At 45.0% G+C, this 24,454-nt stretch overlaps 1 protein-coding gene across 1 annotated transcript in view; it reads right to left on the bottom strand.

Annotated features, from left to right (window-relative positions):
* Positions 1–24,454, bottom strand: part of GALNT17 (polypeptide N-acetylgalactosaminyltransferase 17) — a 1,750,844-nt gene that overhangs the window by 88,187 nt on the left and 1,638,203 nt on the right. The window contains exon 9 of the mRNA XM_069226928.1: positions 23,153–23,248. Within this exon, the coding sequence (XP_069083029.1) occupies positions 23,153–23,248 (96 nt within the window). The remainder of the gene's footprint in view (positions 1–23,152; positions 23,249–24,454) is intronic.

The raw sequence follows: 24,454 nt of genomic DNA, 5'->3' as shown, positions 1-24,454 counted from the left end.
TGCAGGACAACATCCACTGCGTATCAACCCCGTCATCTGGTGATTGACACTACAGTCTCATTTGAGGGTAAATCCCGCGGTGAAAAAGGACTACCTCGAGCAGGAGGGAGATGGGGGTATTGGAGAGGTGAGAGAGAGAAGAGGGTGAGCAGCGAAGCAAAGAACCAGAGGAAGGAGGGGGGCATGCTGTTCAACTGAGTGCCAAAGGAAAAATGAAACCAAGACCCAAAAAATAAATTGTTCCATGAACTCAGCGAAAGATGTAGACATCTTAGCCAATCAAAAGCAAGGTTAAATAAGAAATGCTGCAAGGGCAGTACAAACACAAGAGTAGGGGAGGGGGGGAGTCATCAAATAAAAGCAAGCAACTGATATAGACAAGAAAGCCACCCAGTTTGAGCAAGGGATTGACTCAAGCACATTCTGTGCATTATTTAATATAACTGTAGGCAACACATAGCTGAAGCCATATGTATTGATAAAAGGGCTCCCAGTAAATATTGTGCTTGCCTTGCCAAGATGTACTTCAGAGTACGTGCAGCTAGCCACTTTGTGCTTAATACTGTTAAAGTCTTTGTTTACCTCACTATTTCGTAGAGGTAAGGGGCAAAGTACAAGCCAGATTTCTAAAGTTTTAGCTAAATGCGTCCTTGTGTAGTTGGTGATGATTTTAATGTAAATTATCCCTCCTTTCGAAAACTATAAATCTAGCAATTTCGAGCAAGAAGAAGAGAAGGAAAATGGCGACTTACCAGGCTTGATTAGGAGATGGAAAACACATTATTCAGAAGGGAAACATTTAAATGTAGAGCAGGGCGGGAGAAAGGAAAACTCCATCAAAGTTAATGAACACAAAGAAAGCGAGCGGCTTCAGCCATTCATCTTATGACCAGGTGACCTGACAAATTAGATTAATTCCCATCCGCTCAGAATTACATATCGGGAAGCTTGATATTTCTCCTGGATCACTGTTGGAGTATTTCAGTCATTGAAGAATGAATCCTACACCCCCACAGAACGCAAATTAGCACTTAATATGCTATCATAGATGTGAAGGGAGCGCCTATTGAAACATCTTCGTGTTTCCCAGCAAATAGCGCGTTAAACAAAAGTCGAGTTCATAAACAGGTACCTAAGGGATATCGCTGTTGGCTAATGCATCATTTGCAAGATCTCTGAAAAAGCAGGATTGGTCCTATTTTCAGTTTGTCTAGCCTGCCTGCTTATCTAACAACAAATAACTTTTTAAGGACACTTAGATTAATTTTGCTTTTTAAAATGATGCTTTTTCGGAAACACAGCTGTTATAAAATAGGTTCCTTGACTGGTTCTAATGAAAAGTCACAATTTTAAGGAAACTCCCAAGCTATATTTCCCAGTTTATTTTGCCGTAATCTGTACCATAACTGCAAACACTGGCATGCTATGAGAAAAGCGAAACACGTGTCAGAGATTGCTCTATTCTAGGTAGGCAATAGTTATATTTAACAAGTCTTGACTAGAGCCACTCTAAGACAGTGAAGAACTACTGACCAAGTTTACACATGTGCTAATAGAAGCACTTCCCAGTTAGGAAGGAGCCATGTTAGACTCGGCCTGCAGCCGGACCGACATGCTGCCTGAAGGTAAAGGTCAGTGGGCATGTGTGGGGGCCTTAATGCAATTGCCTGAAAGTTTGAAAGTGAACCTGTTGGGTTTTATCTGGGCAGAATGTGAAATTTAGTGAGCCTTCACTAAATGTAGAACAGGGAATGCAATGGTAGAACAGAGGCAGTTGCTTTCTCTCTAGCTACCGTGCCTGAATTTACTGCATTGGAATAAACTTACCTTACATATATGCTAAAGAGTCTTCTCCTTTTGGCCAAGACTTTGGATGGTAATGGACAGGCCTGACTAATCTTGATCCTGAGGGCCTGATGAGGGCATCAGCAGTGAGGAAGCACTTTGATGGCATTCACAGCAGCATTGGTAGCTAGGCGGCACTTCGTCAGCAATTTGCGTTCTGCCGATCCATCACAGCTTTTGTGAATCTCACCACGCTTATGGGTCATGGCGGGCAGACATTTCCCCACACAAGGTGACAGATAGGCAATGCATGCATCTTTCAAGCATTACGTGGCCATTTTGAATGACTGGTGTGAATGCAACAGTGTTGCCAGATTTTGAGACCTGTTCCAAGCCTAATGCTGTCAACGTTCAAGTCCAAATTCAGCCCAACGCAGACTTGTTTCAACCCAAAAACCAGCCCAAATTTACAAGCTTCAAATTATGCAAGAACAGCCTTCAGGAACCATTTTAAGCATAATCCTAATTTCTATTCAATATGTGTATAGTAGGAGGAGGTTCAATGGGCACCTAGGCACTTCTATACTCATGTTCCAGTTCTAAAAGTAACTACTGATTTTGAAGATCAGTCCCCATTACGATCTAACTGTTACTGTGGTCACAATAAATTTGTACCTGGGAGAAGATGTATCATAATGGCCAGAGCTGCCGACTTTGGAGATTTGGTATCAGGTTTCAGTGTCTACGTGACATCAACATCCTGTGATTGTGGGCAAATCACTTAATCTCCCCATCCCTACCCAAAAAATATCTAGATTTCAATGCAATGGATGGTAACAGGGGCTTATTTACAAGCCTCTTGTGCCACTGGTACATCACATTTTATGATGGACTGGTGACACAGAGTGCAGACCCCTATTTACGAGGCCACACCAAGGCACTTTGTGTGGCTTTTCATGGCCTCTTAGGTATGGTGAAAGGCAACACAGCAACGTCACTGCATTGCCTTACACTGTGTAATGGGGGCGTTGGGATAGGTTTTTCCATGCAACACCCATAGGCTTTGTGGATTTCCAGATTTACAAGGATATGTAAACTGAGAATGCTTCAAAACTGTATGCTTCTCCAAGAGAAGCATAACGAGGAGAAATATCTTTACTGCTTCTTGTTCTTTCCTCTTTCTATTTGTGCTGCAATCTGCAACAGAAAAAAAGAGAAACACACCTCCATGCATTGTTTATGTGCTGGAAGATGTCCCTTCCTGCACAGAAACAATCTTCCCAACAACCCAGACACCCTTGCATTAGGTGCAAGGGTGCTATGATTTGGAGTAAGGTTTTTGACTTTGTTCAACCTCTTCGTGTAAGAGATATGCAAGTACTGTAAGAAACTCAGATCTGTACAAATAATGACAGTATTGATGAAAATAGCTTTTACTAATTTTCTTTTCTTTTATAACTCTATTCATCATGTCAGAGTAGTTTACATTGCAAACATTTTATTATCCAAAGAAAGCCCTGACTGTGCTATATTAGGATTGTGCCTAAGTAAAAAAAAGTTCTCTGTGACAAAAAATTTAATCCATTGAGTGATCTACATAGAATACTATAGAGGGGGACAAGCCAAAAAATATAACAGTGTGAGCCAAGCCAGAGCCTAGCCAAGGGTTGCCTCTTTCTTCAAGAACAGATACTCGAGTTCAGCTATGAACATATTTGGAATGCACATCCTGCAACAATAAGTGCGTTAGAAGATAAGAAATCTTCATAATTCAGAAAGGTGTATTTTAGCACATAGTAGCATTTCATCTTAGCACATCAAATTATACCACCCTACTGGGTACACAAGGACTCGCAGACCCAGGCTGCTGGGCATGCTAGCCACCTTTGATTCATCTGAACATCTCTTCTTGCAAGGTCTGGACCGTGTCCCTGAGCGCTACTTCCATGGCAGTTTGTGCTCAGCTTGCAACACGTTACAATGTCATTTGTGCTCAGTGAATCACAAGAGCAAGCCAAGGCTGTTGGTCTGGCAACTCTGACTGGATGGCATGATGATAGTGCCGCCCACACTGCCCAGTGAGTGACTGCACTGCACCAATAATAAGCCATGTCCAGGAGTGCTGATGACATTGCTGAGGAGCTGCCCCAGCTTCAATAAATGCGCACAATGGACTAATATTCGCCCAAAAAGTAGGCACTCACCATTTGGGTTTTTTCTCTCACACATGGGAAAAATGTTGCACATTTGTGTGTGAAATAGCCCAATCTGGCAACACTGGACTGTAATTTAGTCATGCAGCATAGCTGCCATTTTGCTTTGGAGTTTTAGCCAGCATCCCACCATTTTCAACGAGGATCCTGGCTGCAGTTCCGAGTTCAGCGCGTTAAAGGCTGGCTGGCGTTTCTCATGTTAAAGGCGGCATCTTAGTTTGGGCTTTCAAACTTAAACATTATTATTGTGCATGTGAGCTGATTGCAACGTTTCCTGGTAGCCGTTTACAGGGGGCTGCGCAGCATAGTGCTTCATCTTACGCTTACGCCAGTCTGCAGTGTGCCAGCAGCTACTTCGTGGTATCCTCAGAAGGTGGACAGTCTTAGTTATTTTTTGGGATATTCATTTGGCACATGGGGAACTCTAATAAGCAACTGTTCAGTGATTCTCATACCTTTTGTAAAGTGTGGATTACTGTGATCTGCACACCATTGAGCAACTGTCTGGTGATTTGCACACCTTTTCTTAAGTGTGGGTTACGGTGATCTGCACACCTACAGGGTAACAACATTATATAGGGTGATATGTATTGGAACCAATGATTTCCTGATTAACTGTGTGGAGTACAGTGGTGACATAAGAAATTCTTTAATTCTGTTGGTAGGAATTCCATGTACCTATAATGCAACGAAACATGATACTTTTGCCTGCATTTGTAGCATCTCCCGGCTCTCCACCCATAGACTTGGAGCAATTGAAAGGGGGTTTTGAATCATATTTGGAGGCAATCGAAGAGGATGTATTCACAAAAAAAAAGTTTCCCATATTGTGGCATTGCTTGGAGACAGAGGGTAGAAACATTCTAAAGCATTTACTCGCATCAACTGTTTTGGGAGGAGGAGATGCTATTGACGAGTATGTGTCAGCAATCAAAATGTTGGATTTGTGTTTTAAGAAAAAAAAAGTAATCATGGAATTTCATACGTTTTATAGGAGGCATCAATTTCCTAATTAGTTAGTTAGAACTTTGTAAGTGATCTGAGAGTATTGGCTGCAACATGTGACTTTAATAATTTGTGATAACAAGTAGAACACTCTAGTAGCAAAAAGGTGAAGGAGAAAGTAAATTACTATGGAGAATATGACACAAAAAAAGCTATAGAGTTTGTGAGTAGTATTGAGTCTATAACATTGTTTATAGAACAAATGTCCATAAGCACAAAGGTGAATGCTATACAGGTGGATGACGAGTCGAAGAGGAAATGAAAGAAAATGATTAGAACAAAAAGTTGCTTGAGTGCTATAGATGTAGCAAGAAAAACCATTCAGGAAATTCTCCTGATCGTCCTGCTGCAGACAGATGTTTTAGGATGTGTAAGAAAAAAGGGCATTTTGTGAAAGTGTGTAAGGCACTTTTGGGCGAGGACTCTGAAGTATCTACAGGGAGAGTGTACACAGTAGAAAAGGGGCAGGACATGAGTGGCTCTACCATTAAGAAACCACAATGTCTAGTAGATTTTTGTGACATCAATGTGAGCATGATGGTTGGTTCCTGTTCATTGTTTACTTTAATTGGATCACATGAATGAAAAATGTTTCATAACATGGACTTTAGAAAGTCAAAAGTGAGACTTGTGGTGGATGGGGAAAACCCAATGAAGTGTTGGATGAGTTCAGTGCTACATTAAAGTTAAAGGCTAATGTGGCAGAGGGAATTGTGCATGTGACCAAAGATAGTTCATGTTTTCTGGACTCGTTGTACCAGAGAAATCTTGGGTTTTGTTGGATCCCAACAGCCCAGAATAGGTTATCTTAAGGAATTAGTATATGGGTGTGATTGCTGTGGGTTAGTGTGTATGAACAGAAGCATTTCCTGATGTGGTTGGCAAACAAAACCTGGGAAAATCAAAGGATTTTCCCAACAAATCCAGTTGAAAGCCGGGGCATTACTAGTGGTTCACAAAGCCAGCCATGTTCCCATTTCTATGAAGGAGGAGTTGAATAAAAAACTGAAAATACTATAGGATCATTGAGCCCATAGAGATCTCAGAGTGGGTCTGTCCTGTAGTGCTAGCCAGAAAAAGTAATGGGTCATTGAGAATGTGTATTGACTTAAGAGATCTAGTGAAATGATATGGATTGATAGGCAGCCCTTGCCGAACCTTACTGAGATGCTGTCTTCTTTGAAGGGAGCAAAACGTTTTACTATATTGGATATGCCCTCGGCTTACCACCAAATTGGTCTATATCGTGATTGCTGGCATTTGATATCCTTCATGACGGATGGTGGGGCTTACAGATTTAAATGTAAGCCTTTTGGACTGGCCTCTGCCTCGTTTCCGTTTCAGCAGTTGATAAAGGCTATGTTCAAAGGAATATCAAACCTAAGGTGTTTTCAGGATCTCATACTGATTTTTGGGGAAGATGTGAAATCAAATCATATGATCAAACTTTAGCATTGGTTTGATCTATTCTTAAGGAAAAAGGAGTGACTTTGAAAATCAGCAAATGTAAGTTTGTGGTGCAAAGTGTGGACTACTTGGGGCACAGGTTGTTGGCTAGGGTTGTGGAGCCTAGACAGAATCTATTTAAAACCTTTAAAGTTCCTTTTTTAGCATGTTAGAGTTTTATGCTCATTTTGTTCCTAAGTGCGCAGAAAGAACATGGATGCTCAAGTCTTTGTTGTAGAAAAATGAAAGGTTTGTTTGGAGTTAGGAAGTGGATAAAGAGTTCAATCTGATTAAGGGAGAGATAGCAAACTCTGTTCCTCTCAAGTCCTATGATACCCGTAATCCATGTATTATGGCCACTGATGGCAGTCAGGATAGCCTTGAAGTGGGGTTGTTGCAATCACATGAAGGTAAGGATGAAGTGGTGGCATTTGCTCAAGATTTGCTCCATGGAGCAGAAAGTACCTATTCCATGATTGAACAGGAAGCATTAGCCTGTCAGTGGGGTGTGGATCATTTTCGAAAATATCTGTGCGGAGTTTAATTTATGGTGCGCATGACTCACAAGCTCTTGATTGATGCATTTATCACAAAAGGAGCTTGTAAAGATACTATAAGAATTGCCAAATGGCAATAAAGATTACAGGAATTCTAGTTCAAGTGGGAGTATATACTGGGGGCAAAAAATATTTATGCTGTTTGTCACAGTTACCCATGAAGACTGATGCTTTTGAGGACAAAGTTAATTGTGATGATTTTTGTGTACTTGTTTTTGCATTGGCAGATAGGTAGTAGCTCAAGTTGATGGGTTGCAGGAACTATTGTCCTGTTTGAGCAAACATTGGCCGAAAGGGAAGGTTAGTGAGTCTTGAGTGCTTTCCAGGAAGTTTGTTTAGAATTGAGTGTTTCCAAGGTAATTCTTAGATGGGCAAATGTATTAGTGCTTCCACTTGGTCTTTATGCTAAAGCATTGAAGTTAGCACATGAGGGTCATGAGGGGAATATAGAGAAGGATCAGGGCTACTTTTTGGTGGGTAGGGATGGGTAGAGAGGTAGTGCATTTTGTAATAATTGTGTAGCATGTGCCATCAGCAATAAATCCCAGGTAACAGTACAGAGTCCAATTGAAGCAGTTTCTGTACTGGAGAAGTCCTGGGTTAAGATGGGCATAGATAGCATTGGGCCCATAAACATGTTCAAGAAGAGTTGCAGGTACGGCATTGTGTTGGTTGATTCTTTTTCCACTGAGACGAAACCATATGCATGGGCGTGACTATGTATCATGAAATTGTTCTTGTATTTAACAATGCATTTTTATTTTTTTTGTTTAGTGTTGAGTTTCTTATATTGTTATACCTTGTATAAGGGGAACATGTTTTGAGTTCTATCTGGGTAGAATGTGGAATTCAGTGAGCTTTAACTGAATGTAGAATGTGTAATCCGGTATCTGAATAGAAAATGTTGCTTTCTCTTCTAGCTGCCCAGCTGGTTGTAATTTTCTGTATAGAAATAAACTTACCCTGCAGATATGCTAAAGTGGGCATGTGTGGGGGCCTTACTGCAATGCTGAAAATTTGAAAGTGAACCTTTGGCTGATTCACTGCTTTCTTAGTATGTCCATTGTAACATTTGCTTTTGTGAGTAATATGTCAGTTTTCTTTGTTTTTTCAGTCATGGAGCTTTGACCTCCTCTACGTTTTGTCCACTTTCTCGTTGTCCTTTTGCTGGTGTTACAACAGGTGGGCAAGCTAGACTATTCACTGGACCAACTGAGCCAGAGCCAAGCCAGGGGTCTGAGCCCACGTACAAGAAAAACAGCAGCAGCCATACTATTAGATACAATAGAGACCAATTAAGATAATGGTAGAGGAGGGCAGAGTCCACTTACCTTAGCGGTGTGTGATGCTACAGGGCTCCTTCTGTCCTCTGAATAAGGATGACTGGACAGTGCTGTAGAGTTTAATGCACCTCTATGCCTGTCAATGACCCTGAACCTAAAGTCTCCATCTCTTCTATTTCATTTTGGGTGTACCATTGAGAGGGATTCCAGCAGCTTTGATTGTGCCAGTGATGGTGGCCGATTCAAGGGAGGGGCTGGCATGGTACACTCTCTTTAAGGTTCCTGCTGAGCCAAGTGCATTGCAAAACATCATTTTTGTCTGCAAATTAGAGAAAATCTACTCACTCTGTTGAGGTCCATCATAGTTTCTAACAATTCTTTTAATTAAGTTAAATGTCAGTACAGTACTATTACTGAAAGTAAAGTAAAGCATTAAACATTGAGGTCTCTTGGTTAAGATACATGGGTCAAAGAGTTTGCTGTTCCATAACCCCCTGAGCAACATCAGGTCCATGCACTCCTGGATGTCTCCGGGAGAGCTATTCCCTCCTCAGTGGTAGTGACAAGACCAGGCACAGTTGCTATTGTACATAGATCCCCTCTATAGTTGTTCTAGTTGCCACACCCTTTTCTCCACTTACAGGGGCATCCCCTTCCTTCATACTCCACAATCTCCGCCATCATGTACCAGTCCATACTAGTTTTCCAGTCCTTAAATTGTGGCGGTGACTCAACCCACTAGAGCCAAGCAATTTTAAGCTTGCCCACCATCAGTATGAGGGTGACCCAGATACAGTCCATTCTGTTCAGACCGGACTCACACCAAATACTGAGAAGGCACCATTTAGCATCAAGTTCCATTGTTTGTCCACACACAATATTAATGCAATCAATCATCGCCTGCCAGTACCCCTATAATGCTGGACAGCTCCAAGGAAGATGGAAAAAGGAGCCTGACTGGACACAGCATCTACAACATTGATTGTCTGCCATCCTACCTATTTGTGCCAACATGGTACATGAAACATATGCCCTGTGTAACGTTTTAAGCTGTACCAAACGAAATCTGGTCCATATGGACACCTCATTGGGGGACATCTGTGCATCTTGCCATTCAGCGTCCTCTAATGTAACCAATCCACTCTCATACTGTGCCATTAAATGGATCAGAGTGCCAGAGAATTGTTGAGTATTTTCTGATAGGTAAGTGAGATTGCCTTGTGGGCATATATGTATCTAGAAGTCTTTCCTCCAGCAGGGAAGCCGCAGGGAGCATGTCACCCTTTGGGAGTGCCGAAAGCAATGCATGTCAGATATGCAAGTACCGACAGTATTCTGTTGGCGCCAGTTGGTATTCTCCTTGCAGATCTTGGAAATAAATAACTCCCCCCTGTTCCCAAAGGTCTCCCACTTTTGACAATCCAATTAGGTCCCATTTGGCGAAACCTGGCTGGGCACTAAAAACTCCTTAGCCAGCCATATCCCAGAGCGGAGTGGCCTGGATGATTTTACCCAGCCATCACAAGGCCCTGAATGTTGTATGCTAAATTTTAAGTGTCAAAACAGATGGGCCCTTAACAGCTGTATGGCGAGTCCCCACATACAGGGCTCTCCGGTAATCCCCTGGATGCCTGGCGTGCCTTTTCATCCGATAAGTGGGTGCAGTTTGTAAAAGGTGCTTCCAGCAGTGGACCATCGTTAATTGGGCAACCCAATAATATTTTCAGATGTAGGAGAGTGCGGTGCTTCCATCGTACCAGGATCTAGTCAACTTACGGTTGGTGATTCTGGGTGCAGCCCATCCCAAAGCAACATGTTGAGACCCATCATGGACAACTTTGGTTTCATCCAGAGCTGAATGGGTGGAGATTCAGGGGAAAATTGAAAATTCAAAGACGCCCTCTATTGGAAATAGCCTTGGGGCTTCCCTCATACATTGTTTGAGTGGTAGCTGCTGATCTGAAAGGAGTAGGAAGATCATACTTAGTATGGTCAGAATGGTGATACAAAATCCTGCTGAATGGTGAAGTTGGATTTTATATTACTATTTTAGAAATGCTACTTTTAGGAAATTAGCATTTCTCTACATTTAAATCATTCTGTGCCTTCCAATCCACGTCTGTCTAGGTTTAGTTGACAGCTCCCTTGTGCATTCACTCAGACACACCCCAAACACAGGATACTCAGCCTCACTTGCATACATGTGCTTTTTGAATGAGTCTTCCTGGGCTGGGAGGGTGCAGGGCTTAACACTTGCATGTCAAAGGACAGAGGCCTGCCCTCACACAAAGGACTGCCACACCCCTTACTGGGACCCTGGCAGACAGGATGAAACTGAAAGGGGACCTTGTGCACTTCTGAGCCTCTCTTTGAAGTCTCCCCCACTTCAAAGGCATATTTGGGTATTTAAGCAGGGTCTCTGACCCTACAAACTTAGACACTTCTTGGGGTAGATACTCTACCTCACAGACACTTCTGGACAAGAAACCTGCTGGTGAAGAATCCCTGAACCAGACCTGCCATGATGAACTGCCTGGCTGCCCAAAGGACTCTCCTGGTCTGCTTTTCTGAGAAGGACTGCTGCCTTGCCGTTGCCCTGCTGCCTTGCTGCTCCCTGGCTGTGCTGAGAAGTACTCTCCAAGGGATTGGATAGAGCTTGCCTCCTGTTCCCTGAAGTCTCAGGACCAAAAAGACATCACTCCTGCAACTGGACTCCTTGTGCGGAGAAAATTCAATCTACGGCCTGTTAAAAACAACACACCGCCTGCCCTGCAGTGAGAAATTCACTGCACACCGAACCGGAATGACAAAGCCCAACTTCGCAAGGAGAAGATCAATGCAGTGCCTGCGTTGCGACCAGAACCGGGACGCACGGCCCACTGGATCGACGCACAGCAGAGCCGGGACGATGCAGCCCAACTTCCAGAGAGAAATCGACATAGTACCTGTCGTGCGGGAGAAATTTCCACGCAACGCCCACTGGATAGACACATCACTTGCAACTTCGCTCCGCAAGCCCAGGATTCCATGCACCGTCCATGGGGCACCAGAAAACCCCGCAATCCGAAGAGGAACCAACCCCGCAATCCGAAGAGGAACCAACTCCGCTTGCCGGACATCGAGGCAAAGTCTTCCCCTACGTGGAAAATAATGGCGCAAGTCGGTGTGCGAAGGGGCGAAACCAACGCACAGCTCCCCGTTTTCCACACACCGCCTCCTCTGCGGTCCCTTGCGGAGATCTTGAACGCAAACCAGGTACTTTGTGCTTGCAAGAGACCTTTATTGTTTTTAAGAGACATTTATTTGTTTTTTTTGTTTTTCAAAGACTTAAGCCACTTTATATCACTTTTACAGTGATATAGCAACATCTACTTATTGCATTTTAATCATTTTGACCTGCATCTTATCAGATAAATATTATAGATTTTTTCTAATCACTGTGTGGTAACTTTTTGTGGTGCTATACTGTGTTATTGCATGATTTCTTGCACAAATACTTTACACATTGCCTTCTAAGTTAAGCCTGACTGCTCAGTGCCAAGCTACCAGAGGGTGGGCACAGGATAATTTGGATTGTGTTTGACTTACCCTGACTAGAGTGAGGGTCCTTGCTTTGACAGGGGGTAACCTGATTGCCAACCAAAGACCCCATTTCTAACATTGGTGATCAGCGGTGAGGATATGACTTGTATTTGTGCAGTGACATACAGTAGCTAAGTATTTCACTACCTACCCACACCAAAGGTCACCTAACCCACAGTTAAAGGTCAATTTAATTTTTTATTTTTTTCTGCAATTTCCTTTTTCCTGACAATTTTTTGACTAAAATCCTTATTCAACATGTCTCTGGCTGGGTCTCAAGCAGGAGATGAAGATTTTGATCTGGCCATGCTGGAGACCTACAATGTTAAACAGCTGAGGGTGTTCTGCAAGGATATAGGTGTACCTACCCAGAAAGCCTCATGAAAGGAGGAATTCCAAATGGCGCTGAGGGCCTGGGCAGAAGCCTATTCAGATGAGAATGTTGAGCAGGAGGGTCCAGAGGATGGCACCTCAGAGGATTTTGTGCCATCAGTGGATGAAGTTACCACTGCAATTGTGCCCCCTGCCAAACCAGGGAGCAGTGTCTCTGATAAGGGCCTGACCGCAGAGGAAAGGAGAGAGGAGAGGGAATTTCAATTGCAAATGGCAAGGCTGAAAATTGAAGCTCAACAAGAGGAAAGGAGGGCAGAGAGAGAAGCCAAACAAGCTGAGGCTTAAAGAGCAGCCAAGCAGATTGAAGCTGAGAGAGCCTTGGTTGAGAAGAAACTTTTGTTGGCTCATGAATTGAGTTTCAAGGAGCTGGAGATCAAGGCGAGACAGTCTGAGTCCAGCAGTAATGGTGGGAGCACACATGCGGAACCTGCTGGAGAAAGAAAAGTTTGTCTGCATAAAAATATTGCGCCCAGTTATGTGGTGGGAGAAGACATTGATAAGTAACTGGCTGTGTAAGAAGTTGCACTAGGGGTTCATGGGGTTCCTGTAGAGCATGGGTACTCACAAACTTTTTCTCGGGGGCCAAAATTGCAGTATGGTTTGCGGCCGAGGGCTGCACTGAAGTGACAGCGGGGGGCGGGGCTTAGAGGGGGCGGGGCTTAGAGGGGGAACAACCACCCTACCCCCTTTTTCAAAACAATGCCCCTACCCCAGTAACACACACAGCGCGCACACATACAGCGCCATCTGCTCTCACCCCTACCCCAGTAACACACACAGCGCGCACACACACAGCGCCATCTGCTCTCACCCCTACCCCAGTAACACACACAGCGCCATCTGCTCTCACCCCTACCCCAGTAACACACACTGCGCCATCTGCTCCCACCCCTACCCCAGTAACACACACAGCGCCATCTGCTCTCACCCCTACCCCAGTAACACACACAGCGCCATCTGCTCTCACCCCTACCCCAGTAACACACACAGCGCCATCTGCATACAGTGCCATCTGCTCTCACCCCTATCCCAGTAACACACACAGCGCCATCTGCACACAGCGCCATCTGCTCCCACCCCTACCCCAGTAACACACACAGCGCCATCTGCATACAGCGCCATCTGCTCTCACCCCTACCCCAGTAACACACACAGCGCCATCTGCTCTCACCCCTACCCCAGTAACACACACTGCGCCATCTGCTCCCACCCCTTCCCCAGTAACACACACAGCGCCATCTGCACACAGCGCCATCTGCTCTCACCCCTACCCCAGTAACACACACAGCGCCATCTGCTCTCACCCCTACCCCAGTAACACACACAGCGCCATCTGCATACAGCGCCATCTGCTCTCACCCCTACCCCAGTAACACACACAGCGCCATCTGCACACAGCGCCATCTGCTCCCACCCCTACCCCAGTAACACACACAGCGCCATCTGCATACAGCGCCATCTGCTCTCACCCCTACCCCAGTAACACACACTGCGCCATCTGCACACAGTGCCATCTGCTCCCACCCCTACCCCAGTAACACACACAGCGCCATCTGCTCTCACCCCTACCCCAGTAACACACACAGCGCCATCTGCATACAGCGCCATCTGCTCTCACCCCTACCCCAGTAACACACACAGCGCCATCTGCACACAGCGCCATCTGCTCCCACCCCTACCCCAGTAACACACACAGCGCCATCTGCTCTCACCCCTACCCCAGTAACACACACAGCGCCATCTGCTCTCACCCCTACCCCAGTAACACACACTGCGCCATCTGCACACAGTGCCATCTGCTCCCACCCCTACCCCAGTAACACACACTGCGCCATCTGCACACAGCGCCATCTGCTCTCACCCCACCCCAGTAACACACACACACAGCGCACACACACAGCGCCATCTGCTCTCACCCCTACCCCAGTAACACACACAGCGCGCACACACACAGCGCCATCTGCTCTCACCCCTACCCCAGTAACACACACAGCGCGCATACATACAGTGCCATCTGCTCTCACCCCTACCCCAGTAACACACACAGCGTGCACACACACAGCGCATCTGCTCTCACCCCTACCCCAGTAACACACACACAGCGCACACACACAGCGCAATCTGCTCTCACGCCTAGCCCAGTAACACACATTACATTAAAAACAAATAAATAAATAACCAAAGAGCCTTACCTGACTCAAAGCACTGTAAAGATGCCACAAATGTGGAACAGCAGGCAGGCAGGCGGGCAGCAGACGTGGAGCCGGTGACAGGAAGCAGACGACCAAAGCCCCATAAAAGTTAGCTGCAAGCGCTGACTTTTATGGGGCTTTGGCTTCCAGGATCGTCAGGGCAACGCCATAAACAATGGCCGCCGTATGTAAACATAGAGGAGGGCCGCGGGAGCATGCTCCCGCGGCCCTCTTCTATGTTTACATACTGCTGCCATTATGATGTGGCGTTTGGTGTGCGTCTCGCGGGCCGCCGAGCTAGGTCCGTGGGGCCGCTGGCGGCCCGCGGGCCGTACTTTGAGTACCGTTGCTGTAGAGCAATGGGGGGCAGCCTTGTGGTGGTATGTACCAGCTGTGGGGAGGGACACACTTCTTACACTGGATCCTAGGGATCAAAACATATATGCACCCATGAAAACCGCTTTACTTGCCAAGTTTGGGCTGACTCCTGAGAAATACCGTCAGATGTTCAGGGACAGTACCAAACTCTCCACACAAACTTGGGTAGACTGTTTTGATTTCTCTGGTAAGGCACTGAATGGATGGGTGTGGGGAAGCAAAGTAGATGATTACAAAGGGTTATTTACTTTAATTCTGAGAGAGCATATGCTCAGTCATTGTTCTATAGAGTTGCGCCAGCACTTGGTTGACAGTAAGCTGACTGATCCCAGGAAGCTTGCTGAGGAGACGGACCTCTGGACTAGTACCAGAGTGTCCAAAAGGTATCTGGGAGTGACCCCAAGAAGGGTGGTTCCGGTTCCCCCCAACAGAGTGAGCGGGAGGTTAGAGATGACCCAGACAAGTCCCAGACTAAGGGGGGGGGAGGGTTCCCATGCCCCATCTGAGAAACAGGGTGGTGGTTCTGGTGGGCAGTGGCCCACAGCATCCCATTCCCAACCCGCTGCTTTGAGTGTTCCCAGCAAGGACACAGGAAAGAGGACTCTGTCTGTTCAAAGAAATCACCCTCTGGTGGGACCTCTACAGGGGTGGCCAATGTGGCTTTAGGGGAAAGTAGTCCCCCGGGGCAGGTTGTAGACCATGCCTTCATCTCCTTTAGTTGGGAGGTGGACTCAGAGGGTAAGCTGGTGATCTCGGAGGGTGGGAGTCATCATTTCCACCCGGTGGGAGTGAATGGGGTCCCAGTCACCGCTATGAAGGAAACAGGGGCTAGTCTTACCATGATGGTGGTGAGACTAGTGACACCAGAACAGTACACCGGCCAGGTGAGTCAAGTGACTCCATCCATTGGGGAGGATTTCTTCCACCCCATGGCCCTGGTGTCCCTAGAATGGGGTGGGGAGGTGACCCAGAGGCTGGTCATAGTTGTCCCCAGCTGCCCATTGACTGCATTCTGGGGAATGAGTTAGCCCTAGTGTCAGGAGAACTGAGAGGGTTGACCCCTAAAGGCGCCCTGACAGTTCAGCTGCCTGGCAGTACCACTCACCAGAGGAGGGTACGTGAGCCCAGATGTGGAGGCAAGGTGAGGAAGGACTCACCCTTGTCCTCTGTTCAGCCTCAGGGTATAGACCCTGGGCTGAGCGACCAGTATCAGGGACCCACACCTGAACTGGTAAGAATAGAGAAGCGTTACAAGACCCCTGGGGCTACTGCTCCCCATTCTGAGATGCTTCAGGAGCCCCTTGGGAGCTCCCTACCATCCAAAGACCCCACCCAGGGTCTCCTCCATTAATCAGTGGATGGTCTGGGGCCTGGCTCTTGACACTGACAGCTGTCAGTAGCGTCTGTTGGTTTCTGTCCTTGTGGAAAGAGTTTTCCCTGGGTTGGGGACAGAAGTCAGACCCAAGGAATGGAACGGGCCACCTCACTTTGTTGGCTGTGGTGGTATTATCTGCATGCTGGGATGCATCTGTGAGATGATTAAAGTTAGGAGCTTAACAGATGGGTCCTCAGGTGATGAGAAGGGTTCCCCATGGGTCAGTTCAGTGGCCCCAGAGAGTATAAACAAAGAAGCCTCACTGAGCTCAGGAAGGCGTAGAACTGGCAAGTGCCCCTGCAGTAGTGGGCCATTGTCCATCTTCTATCGCCTTAAGCAGGGAAATCCATCAGAGTGTTGATTAGTCTACCCTGGCTTCAGGCTGGAAGGGGGATATGTTGGAAATGGCCTTTCTGCAGGGCCATCCCCAGACTTTTCGCCCTCCTCCTCTTTTTCTGACCTCATGTTTGCTGGCTTTAGGACTTTCCCACTGCTAATCAGTGCTAAAGTGCATATGCGCTCTCCTTAAAACATGGTAACATTGGATCATACCCAATTGGACTATTTAATTTACTTATAAGTCCCTGGTAGAATGCACTATATGTGCCCTGGGCCTGTAGATTAAATGCTACTAGTGGGCCTGCAGCACTGGTTGTGCCACCCACTTAAGTAGCTCCTTATCCTTGTCTCAGGCCTGTCATTGCAAGGCCTGTGTCTGCAGTTTCACTGCCAATTCGACTTGGCATTTAAAAGTACTTGCCAAGCCTAAAAACTCCCCTTTTTCTACACATAAGACACCCCTGAGGTATGCCCTAGGTAACCCATATGGCAGGGTGCAGTGTAGGCAAAAAGCAGAACATGTACCTGTGTAGTTTACATGTCCTAGTAGTGTAAAACTCCTACATTCGTTTTTACACTGCTGTGAGACCTGCTCCGTTCATAGGCTAACATTGGGGCTGCCCTCATACATTGTTTGAGAGGTAGCTGCTGATTTGAAAGGAGTAGAAAGGTCATATTTAGTATGGCCAGAATGGTGATACAAATCCTGCTGACTGGTGAAGTTGGATTTTAGATTACTATTTTATAAATGCTACTTTTAGAAAGTGAGCATTTCTCTACACTTAAATCCTTCTGTGCCTTCCAATCCACGTCTGGCTAGGTTAGTTGACAGCTCCCTTGTGCAGTCACTCAGACACACCCCAAACACAGGATACTCAGCCTCACTTGCATAAATGTGCATTTTTAATGGGTCTTCTTGGGCTGGGAGGGTTGAGGGCTTGACATTTGCATGTCGAAGGACTGTGGACTGCCCTCACACAAAGGACTGCCACACTCCCTACTGGGACCCTGGCAGGCAGGATGGAACTGAAAGGGGACCTTGTGCACTTCTGAGCCACTCTTTGAAGTCTTCCCAACTTCAAAAGGCACATTTGGGTATTTAAGCAGGGTCTCTGACCCTACCAACTTAGACACTTCTTGGGGTAGATACTTTACCTCACAGACACTTCTGGACAAGAAACCTGCTGGTGAAGAATCCCTGAACCAGACCTGCCGAGATGAACTGCCAGGCTGCCCAAAGGACTCTCCTGGACTTCTTTTCTGAGAAAAACTGCTGTCTTGCTGTTGCCCTGCTGCCTTGCTGCTCCCTGGCTGTGCTGAGAAGTGCTCTCCAAGGGCTTGGATAGAGCTTGCCTCCTGTTCTCTGAAGTCTCAGGACCAAAAAGGCTTCACTCCTGCAACTGGACTCCTTGTGTGGCAAAACTTTGATGCACAGCCTATTAAAAACGACGCACAGACTGCCCCGCGGTGAAACATTCACTGCACGCCAAACCGGAACGACGCAGCCTGACTTTGCAAGGAGAAGATCGATGCAGCACCTGCGTTGCGACCAGAACTTCAATGCACGGCCCACCGGATCGACGCACAGCTGAGCCGGGATGATGCAGCCCGACTTCCAGAGGGGAATCAATGCAGCGCTTGCCGTGAGGGAGAAATTTCCAAACAACGCCCACTGGATCGACGCAGCGCTTGTGACTTCGCTCCGCAAGCCCAGGATTCCACGCACCATCCCCGGGGTGCCAGAAAACCCTGCAACCCGAAGAGGAATCAAGTCCGCACACCGGAAATCGACGCAAAGTCTTGTCCTGTATGGAAAACAACAACGCAAGTCAGTGTGCGAAGGGGCGAAACTGACGCACACCTCCCCGTTTTCCACGCATCGCCTCCTCTGTGGTTCCTTGCGGATATTTTGAACGCAAACCAGGTACTTTGTGTTTGCAAGAGACCTTTATTGTTTTTAAGAGACATTTATTTGTTTTTTAAAGAATTAAGACACTTCATATCACTTTTTCAGTGATATCTCAACATCTACTTATTGCATTTTAATCGTTTTGACCTGCATCTTATCAGATAAATATTATCTTTTTTCTAAACACTGCATGGTGTATTTTTGTGGTGCTATACTGTGTTACTGCATGATTTATTGCACAAATACTTCACACATTGCCTTCTAAGTTAAGCCTGACTGCTCAGTGCCAAGCTACCAGAGGGTGGGCACAGGATAATTTGGATTGTGTGTGTCATTTACACTAACTAGAGTGAGGGTCCTTTCTTGGACAGGGGGTAACCTGACTGCCAATCAAAGACCCCATTTCTAACACCCTCCATTGACAGTGGCTTCCACAGGTTGCCACCTTTCCAAAAGAAAAATACTGGACAGTTGTTCATGTTTTAAAAGTATGCTAAGGCCTTGGTGGTATCCTTTTTAACTTTATGTATCAGTCAGGGACTACTATGGCAGCTCTAGAGCATGTTTCAACATGCTTTCTTCATATGCTATCAACTTTAAGTATGTGCTGAAAAGGTGTGGTAAAATACTGGCTGCTTCATCTCTTCCCTTAAGCTCTGGAACACTTTAGATGAACACTTGTTACATTAGGCAAGGTCACTTTCATTTTTTTAGGAAAAGGGATTTGTCCAGTATTGCAGGATGTTGAGACAACACCAAGACTGGATTATTGCTCTGCAGGTCCAATATCAGCAGCTCTGGCCATAACACCACATTCCCTCTCCCTTTTGTTGTTGTTATTTTTAGAGTTTTCACATCCTTTGAAAAACAACATTGTGCTGTTTGATTTTCTATGCAGTTTATATTTTTGAGCAATACCAACAAAATGCAGAATGTAGATTTATTGGTGTAGGCTTGACCACTTCTAGTTGTTATGTTCTTTAATGTATCCTGGGGCTTGTCTTTTACACACTCCAACAGAGAGCTTCAACACATGCAACAATATCTACGCAAGTGCAGGCACATATTTTCGCAAAGCACCACACATATACAAGCATGCATGGATAGAGTCAAATATTGACATAAGCATCAGAGTACACAGACCTTCTATGCTGAGCAGCAGCTGTGTGCCCAGCGAGATTTATAGGGTGATGTGAATCACGGGCTGATGTGAATCAAGATACACAAGATAATGTGCATATGAGCATCCAGCTGACTGTACACTGGAGAACATAGTTGGATGTACTTCACTGGAGAATTAGAAAAGCAACTTAAGGGAACACTGGCTACTGTGTCTTTGGGAGGACCTGGGCTTTTTGCATCACGGAAGCAATGGGAGATATTGTGTGTTAGAAATGAGGCATGGTTAAGGGACTACTTATGTGGGTGGCACAATGAGCGCTGCAGGCCCATTAGTAGCATTTAATCTACAGGCCCTGGCACACATAGTGCACTTTACTGGGGACGTATAAGTAGATTAAATAAGCCAATTGGGTGTGAACCAATGTTACCATGTTTGAAGGGAGAGAGCATATGCACTTTAGCACTGGGTAGCAGTGGTAAAGTGCACAGAGTCCTAAAACCAGCAAAAACAGTGTCCAAAAAGTTGAGGGAGGCAGGCAAAAAGTTAGGGGTGACCACCCTAAGGCTGAAAGGGCTACAATTGTGCATCAAAGCACTGAGCGCAGTGCATTAGTGGAGTATTGTGCTCTGTACATCAATCAAACAGTGGGAGCTTTGCATGAAGTGATCATTTGTTGTTGAGATGGGAGTGGTACAGTTCAGGACCACTGTGTTGGGTGTATTATGACTACATGGGGTTGTGTGCAGTGGGCACATAGGAAGAAGCCCACTGGGGACAGATGTTAATATTCAGTTGATAAGGGATACCTTCCTGCACAAAAACAATCCTTAGTGGCATATTCGTCTTTCCATGTGTGCTGCAAAATTAAAAAGAGGAAGTAATGAGGTGCAATAAAAATGTTTCTCTATGTTTCCTCTCTATTAGGTAGGCACACCATTTTGGCACAAACCCAAGTTTACTGCCTTTAGTAAATCTTCGTTTGAGTCAAAACTAATGGGTAGATACAAGGCAACACCCATCCTCCAACCATGTAAAGCCTATTGGATACAGTGTAACACAAGGCAGTGAAAGGTGCTCCATTGCATTACTCTGTGGCTAAAAAATGACGCAAGCCATGCAAATCTTGATTTGCATCGCTTTATAAATGTCAATTTAGCCCTTGTTTTCCCTTGCATCAACTTGTGTGACAACACAAGTGCATAGTAAATCTGGACCCTGAAGTGTGGTTGTCTTGAGGGAGAAGTAGTCCTGATTTGGCTAGTAACTCTAAGTATGGACAGGTAACTTTTACTACTGGCTAAGTGGAAATGAGCTTCCTACTCAGTAGTGGGCCTAAGGGACACACACAACACGTATGTACTGCTTCAAGAAGATTGTTTATCATATATGACTCATATGACCATCTCAAAATCAAAGAGAGATAGAGATACCACCGAGGCAACTGTGCTGTGATAGCATGATGCAGTAATTTGGAGTATTGTTGTTGGAACAGAACTGAAAGGTTGGTCACTGTCCTTTTCGACAGTATTCTGCTGTGTGCAGCCCATTTTCTGTTGCTTGTGGTGCCCTTTCCAGAGTGCACTGAAAGTGTGTATTGTTCAGCAATAGGTGCTTTCTACAGACATGAATCTGTTGATTTCCTATTGAGGGTTCATTTCCAGAGATGTGTTATGAGAATATAGTTGCTTCGGGATGCCTTCTACGAGCCACCTTACATGGACAAGAATGCTATGGCCCCAGATGCTAAGGCTCCTTTCCTTGGGCATGGCATGGAACGCTGCCTCCTCAGCTACTGCTGAGGCCTCGGATCATGTTGGTTCCTTTTACCTTTTGGATGAGGCTTTGGTGGTAATATCATCTGCAGAAGCAGGGTCGCTCTTGGATTCCATCTTGACTGATATTTTTAATGATCTTATGCAAAACTCAGATGACTTTTACTTGGGACCTGTTTTTGAATTATGAACTTTAATTGGCCAACTAGTTCGACCTGCTCTGCTTGTCGGCATGGACATTTTTAAAAGACGTTTTAAAGTATTTGAGTCTTTATTCTCTTTAGAAATTTTAGAATCTGTACTTCATTACTGGCAAGAGGAGGGTGTCATGAGGACCCTTTTAGTACCTTAGTTGGGCACCCCTATGTTAGCCTAGTTTTACACATTGAGTCTTATTCAGATTTTATACACTTTTTATTCCCAATCAGCTGAACCGCTTTTTAACGATGGCTTTTTACATTTTATCAGCTGCTTCATTCCAGGAAGACAGGGAACACACTGCTCATTTAATAAGCCAGTACTCTTTAGTCAAGGCTGTTAAACGCAGTATATGATATTTTAACTTGTGTTGCCAGTCCAGGAGCCAGCTTCTATCTCTGAGACACAGCATTACATCAGACACAGGCACCAAAATGGCATGCATTATTATATAAACTACACACTGACCCAAGGAGGGCAGAGGGCATTCCACTCATGACCATCCTGGGATGTGTAATGCATGAGAGGCAGTTCTGCTGGTGATGTACTTCCAGCTTGGGCTAGAGACAATTCCCTAGATCGGGCCAAGCAGAAAGTTACAACCACTATGCTCTCAGATATAGACATAGCGTTAGGTAGGAATCTCCAGGACATCTAGATCCACATACAACATGGTGGGGTTGTTCATCTCCTTCATCCTGATTGTAATGTTAGTTACTTTGCTTTGTTTCATCTGCCTAATTATTGTAGCACATTCTTTTAATAACAGATTGTGATTGCTTCTATAAACGCACTGAAAACTTACTTTGCATCTTGTGTCTCACCTTAGCATATGTGAGTAAGTGAAGGGAGTACGATCTGTTTCCACAACTTCCCTTTAGGTTGCCATAATCACCTTGTACTCTGACAGGTTTGGAGGTTTGAGTGAGGCACTGTGAGCTAGCCGGGAGTTAGGCTGACAGCTACTAATTGTGTGAGAGTTGCACTCAGTCTTCCACACTCAGCAGTGCGGCTGTCCTAAACTTGCAGTCCGATTACCAAAGTAGGAACCGCATGACACAGGAATTCCTGGGATACTGCCAAGCAGAATTTGGAATGCTGCCATTTTTAGGCCTGTAACAATAATGATAAGAACAATGCTGGTATTACCAAAACGCAACATTTCTTGCTATAAGCTCAGAAGTGTTGATGGTGTCACAGATGCTATGAGTAACCTGTCAGCTAGGGACATTGGTGGATTCATTGGAGAGAAAGGAAATGTGAGAGTGGAGTGTGAAATGTGTTTGACTCTCTTTGGGAAAGGAGACCAAAACAGGAAAATTGTGTGTGATTTGGGTCCAGCAGCTGTTGATGGATTAGGAAAATATCTATGAAAACACAGCCAGGCTGGCAGCAGAAGAAAATTACAGGTGCCAACAAATGAATAATGACAGAGGCCTACCAAAGCACGCACCTAAGCTTCATCGGAACCTTCAGCACGTGCCCAAAAGAATGTGTATTCACAATGTATCAAACATGAAATGCATTCGGAAGAATATGAGACGATCTGTCGTGTATATACGTAAGTATAAACAAGAAACTGAAAGACGAAAAGTGTCCAACCTGAGGGCCCCAGCCGTGGCAGGGGTACATAATGGCAGTGTGGTTCTCCTGGGGACCCTGGTCCAGGCAGACGTCTTTTGCTTTATTGTTCCGAAGCTGTGAAAATAAGTAAGCATGATTACTGTGCAATGAAATAACAGCAAAGGGAATTGAAATAACACAGTTTACATTTGGGACACAAATATTATGCGATAGGCACACATTTTCTATTAAAGATGGTAAAATCAAATTGGTTTATATACAATGATCTTACTACGTGGTTTGTAACGTTTAAAAGGGTGAGGAACGCTGTAGTCGGTTTTTGTTTTTTAATTTATAACGTGCACGTACTCAAATGTTTTATATATCAATCGGAGCATGAAATGTTGTTATCGGACTTTTTAAAAACCAGAACTCATTTATGGAGATTTCGCCTCTTTCTTTGTGAAAGCAGATAAACAGCAAACAATCTTTTAAAGTATTGATTTCTACTTCTGAAAAGGTTTTAAATTGTGTAAAAATAAATGGATGACGATGATGTATGACCAGCATGAACGAATATACTAATGATAAGGACCCCGAGGGTTGGAACAGTGTTCAATATCAAAGGACAATTTATTCATTGAAAACACTGTCACTTGCTAAAGGTGCTGCAAGGTCTTGCTGTATTTAAATATCCATAAAAGTTCGCAAAAAGGGGTGGGATATACAAGAAAATCACAAAGTAGTACAAATAGGACCGAAAGGCACAACTGGCAAATTAAAAAAAATATACGCCCCTGTACCCAAAAGATGCATATTAATGTAAATACATGTATGTGTTTTGTGTAGCCTACAGCACAGTCTGAAATATGTCAAGGCTTTTGTGACTCGGGCCCTCAAAGTCTTGTGCCAAAGAATTTGGGTGAGGTAAGGGCACTTATTTCGGGTTTTATATATAGTCGTGTATTCAAATACTCAGGACGAAATCTATAAATGCGTCCAGTACAGGGGCCAAAAACACACTATAACACATTTGATAATATGTTGATGAACGCAATCAAACATATGTATGCGATATAACACGTGTGGTGTTTATTGTAAATATACCACGGCTACATCCATTCCAGAACTGTAGACTATCCAGACTTTAAGCTTTTACATATAATTTATATGAACGAGAATACAGTAGACCTCTTCAGTTAAACTAAAATGAAGGTTTAAAAAATATTTTAATCATGTTATTGAAGTGCTACAGGGAGCAGATCAGGCTTAGCCTGAGAATACAGGTACCCATGCCCAGATATATAAAGCGTTTTTGTGTTTGCAAACGGGCCGATTTGC

The sequence above is a fragment of the Pleurodeles waltl genome, chromosome 3_2 (genome assembly GCF_031143425.1).
Source record: "Pleurodeles waltl isolate 20211129_DDA chromosome 3_2, aPleWal1.hap1.20221129, whole genome shotgun sequence".
In the NCBI taxonomy this organism is placed as follows: Eukaryota; Metazoa; Chordata; class Amphibia; order Caudata; family Salamandridae; genus Pleurodeles; species Pleurodeles waltl.
This window is presented reverse-complemented; position numbering and strand designations above follow the sequence as displayed.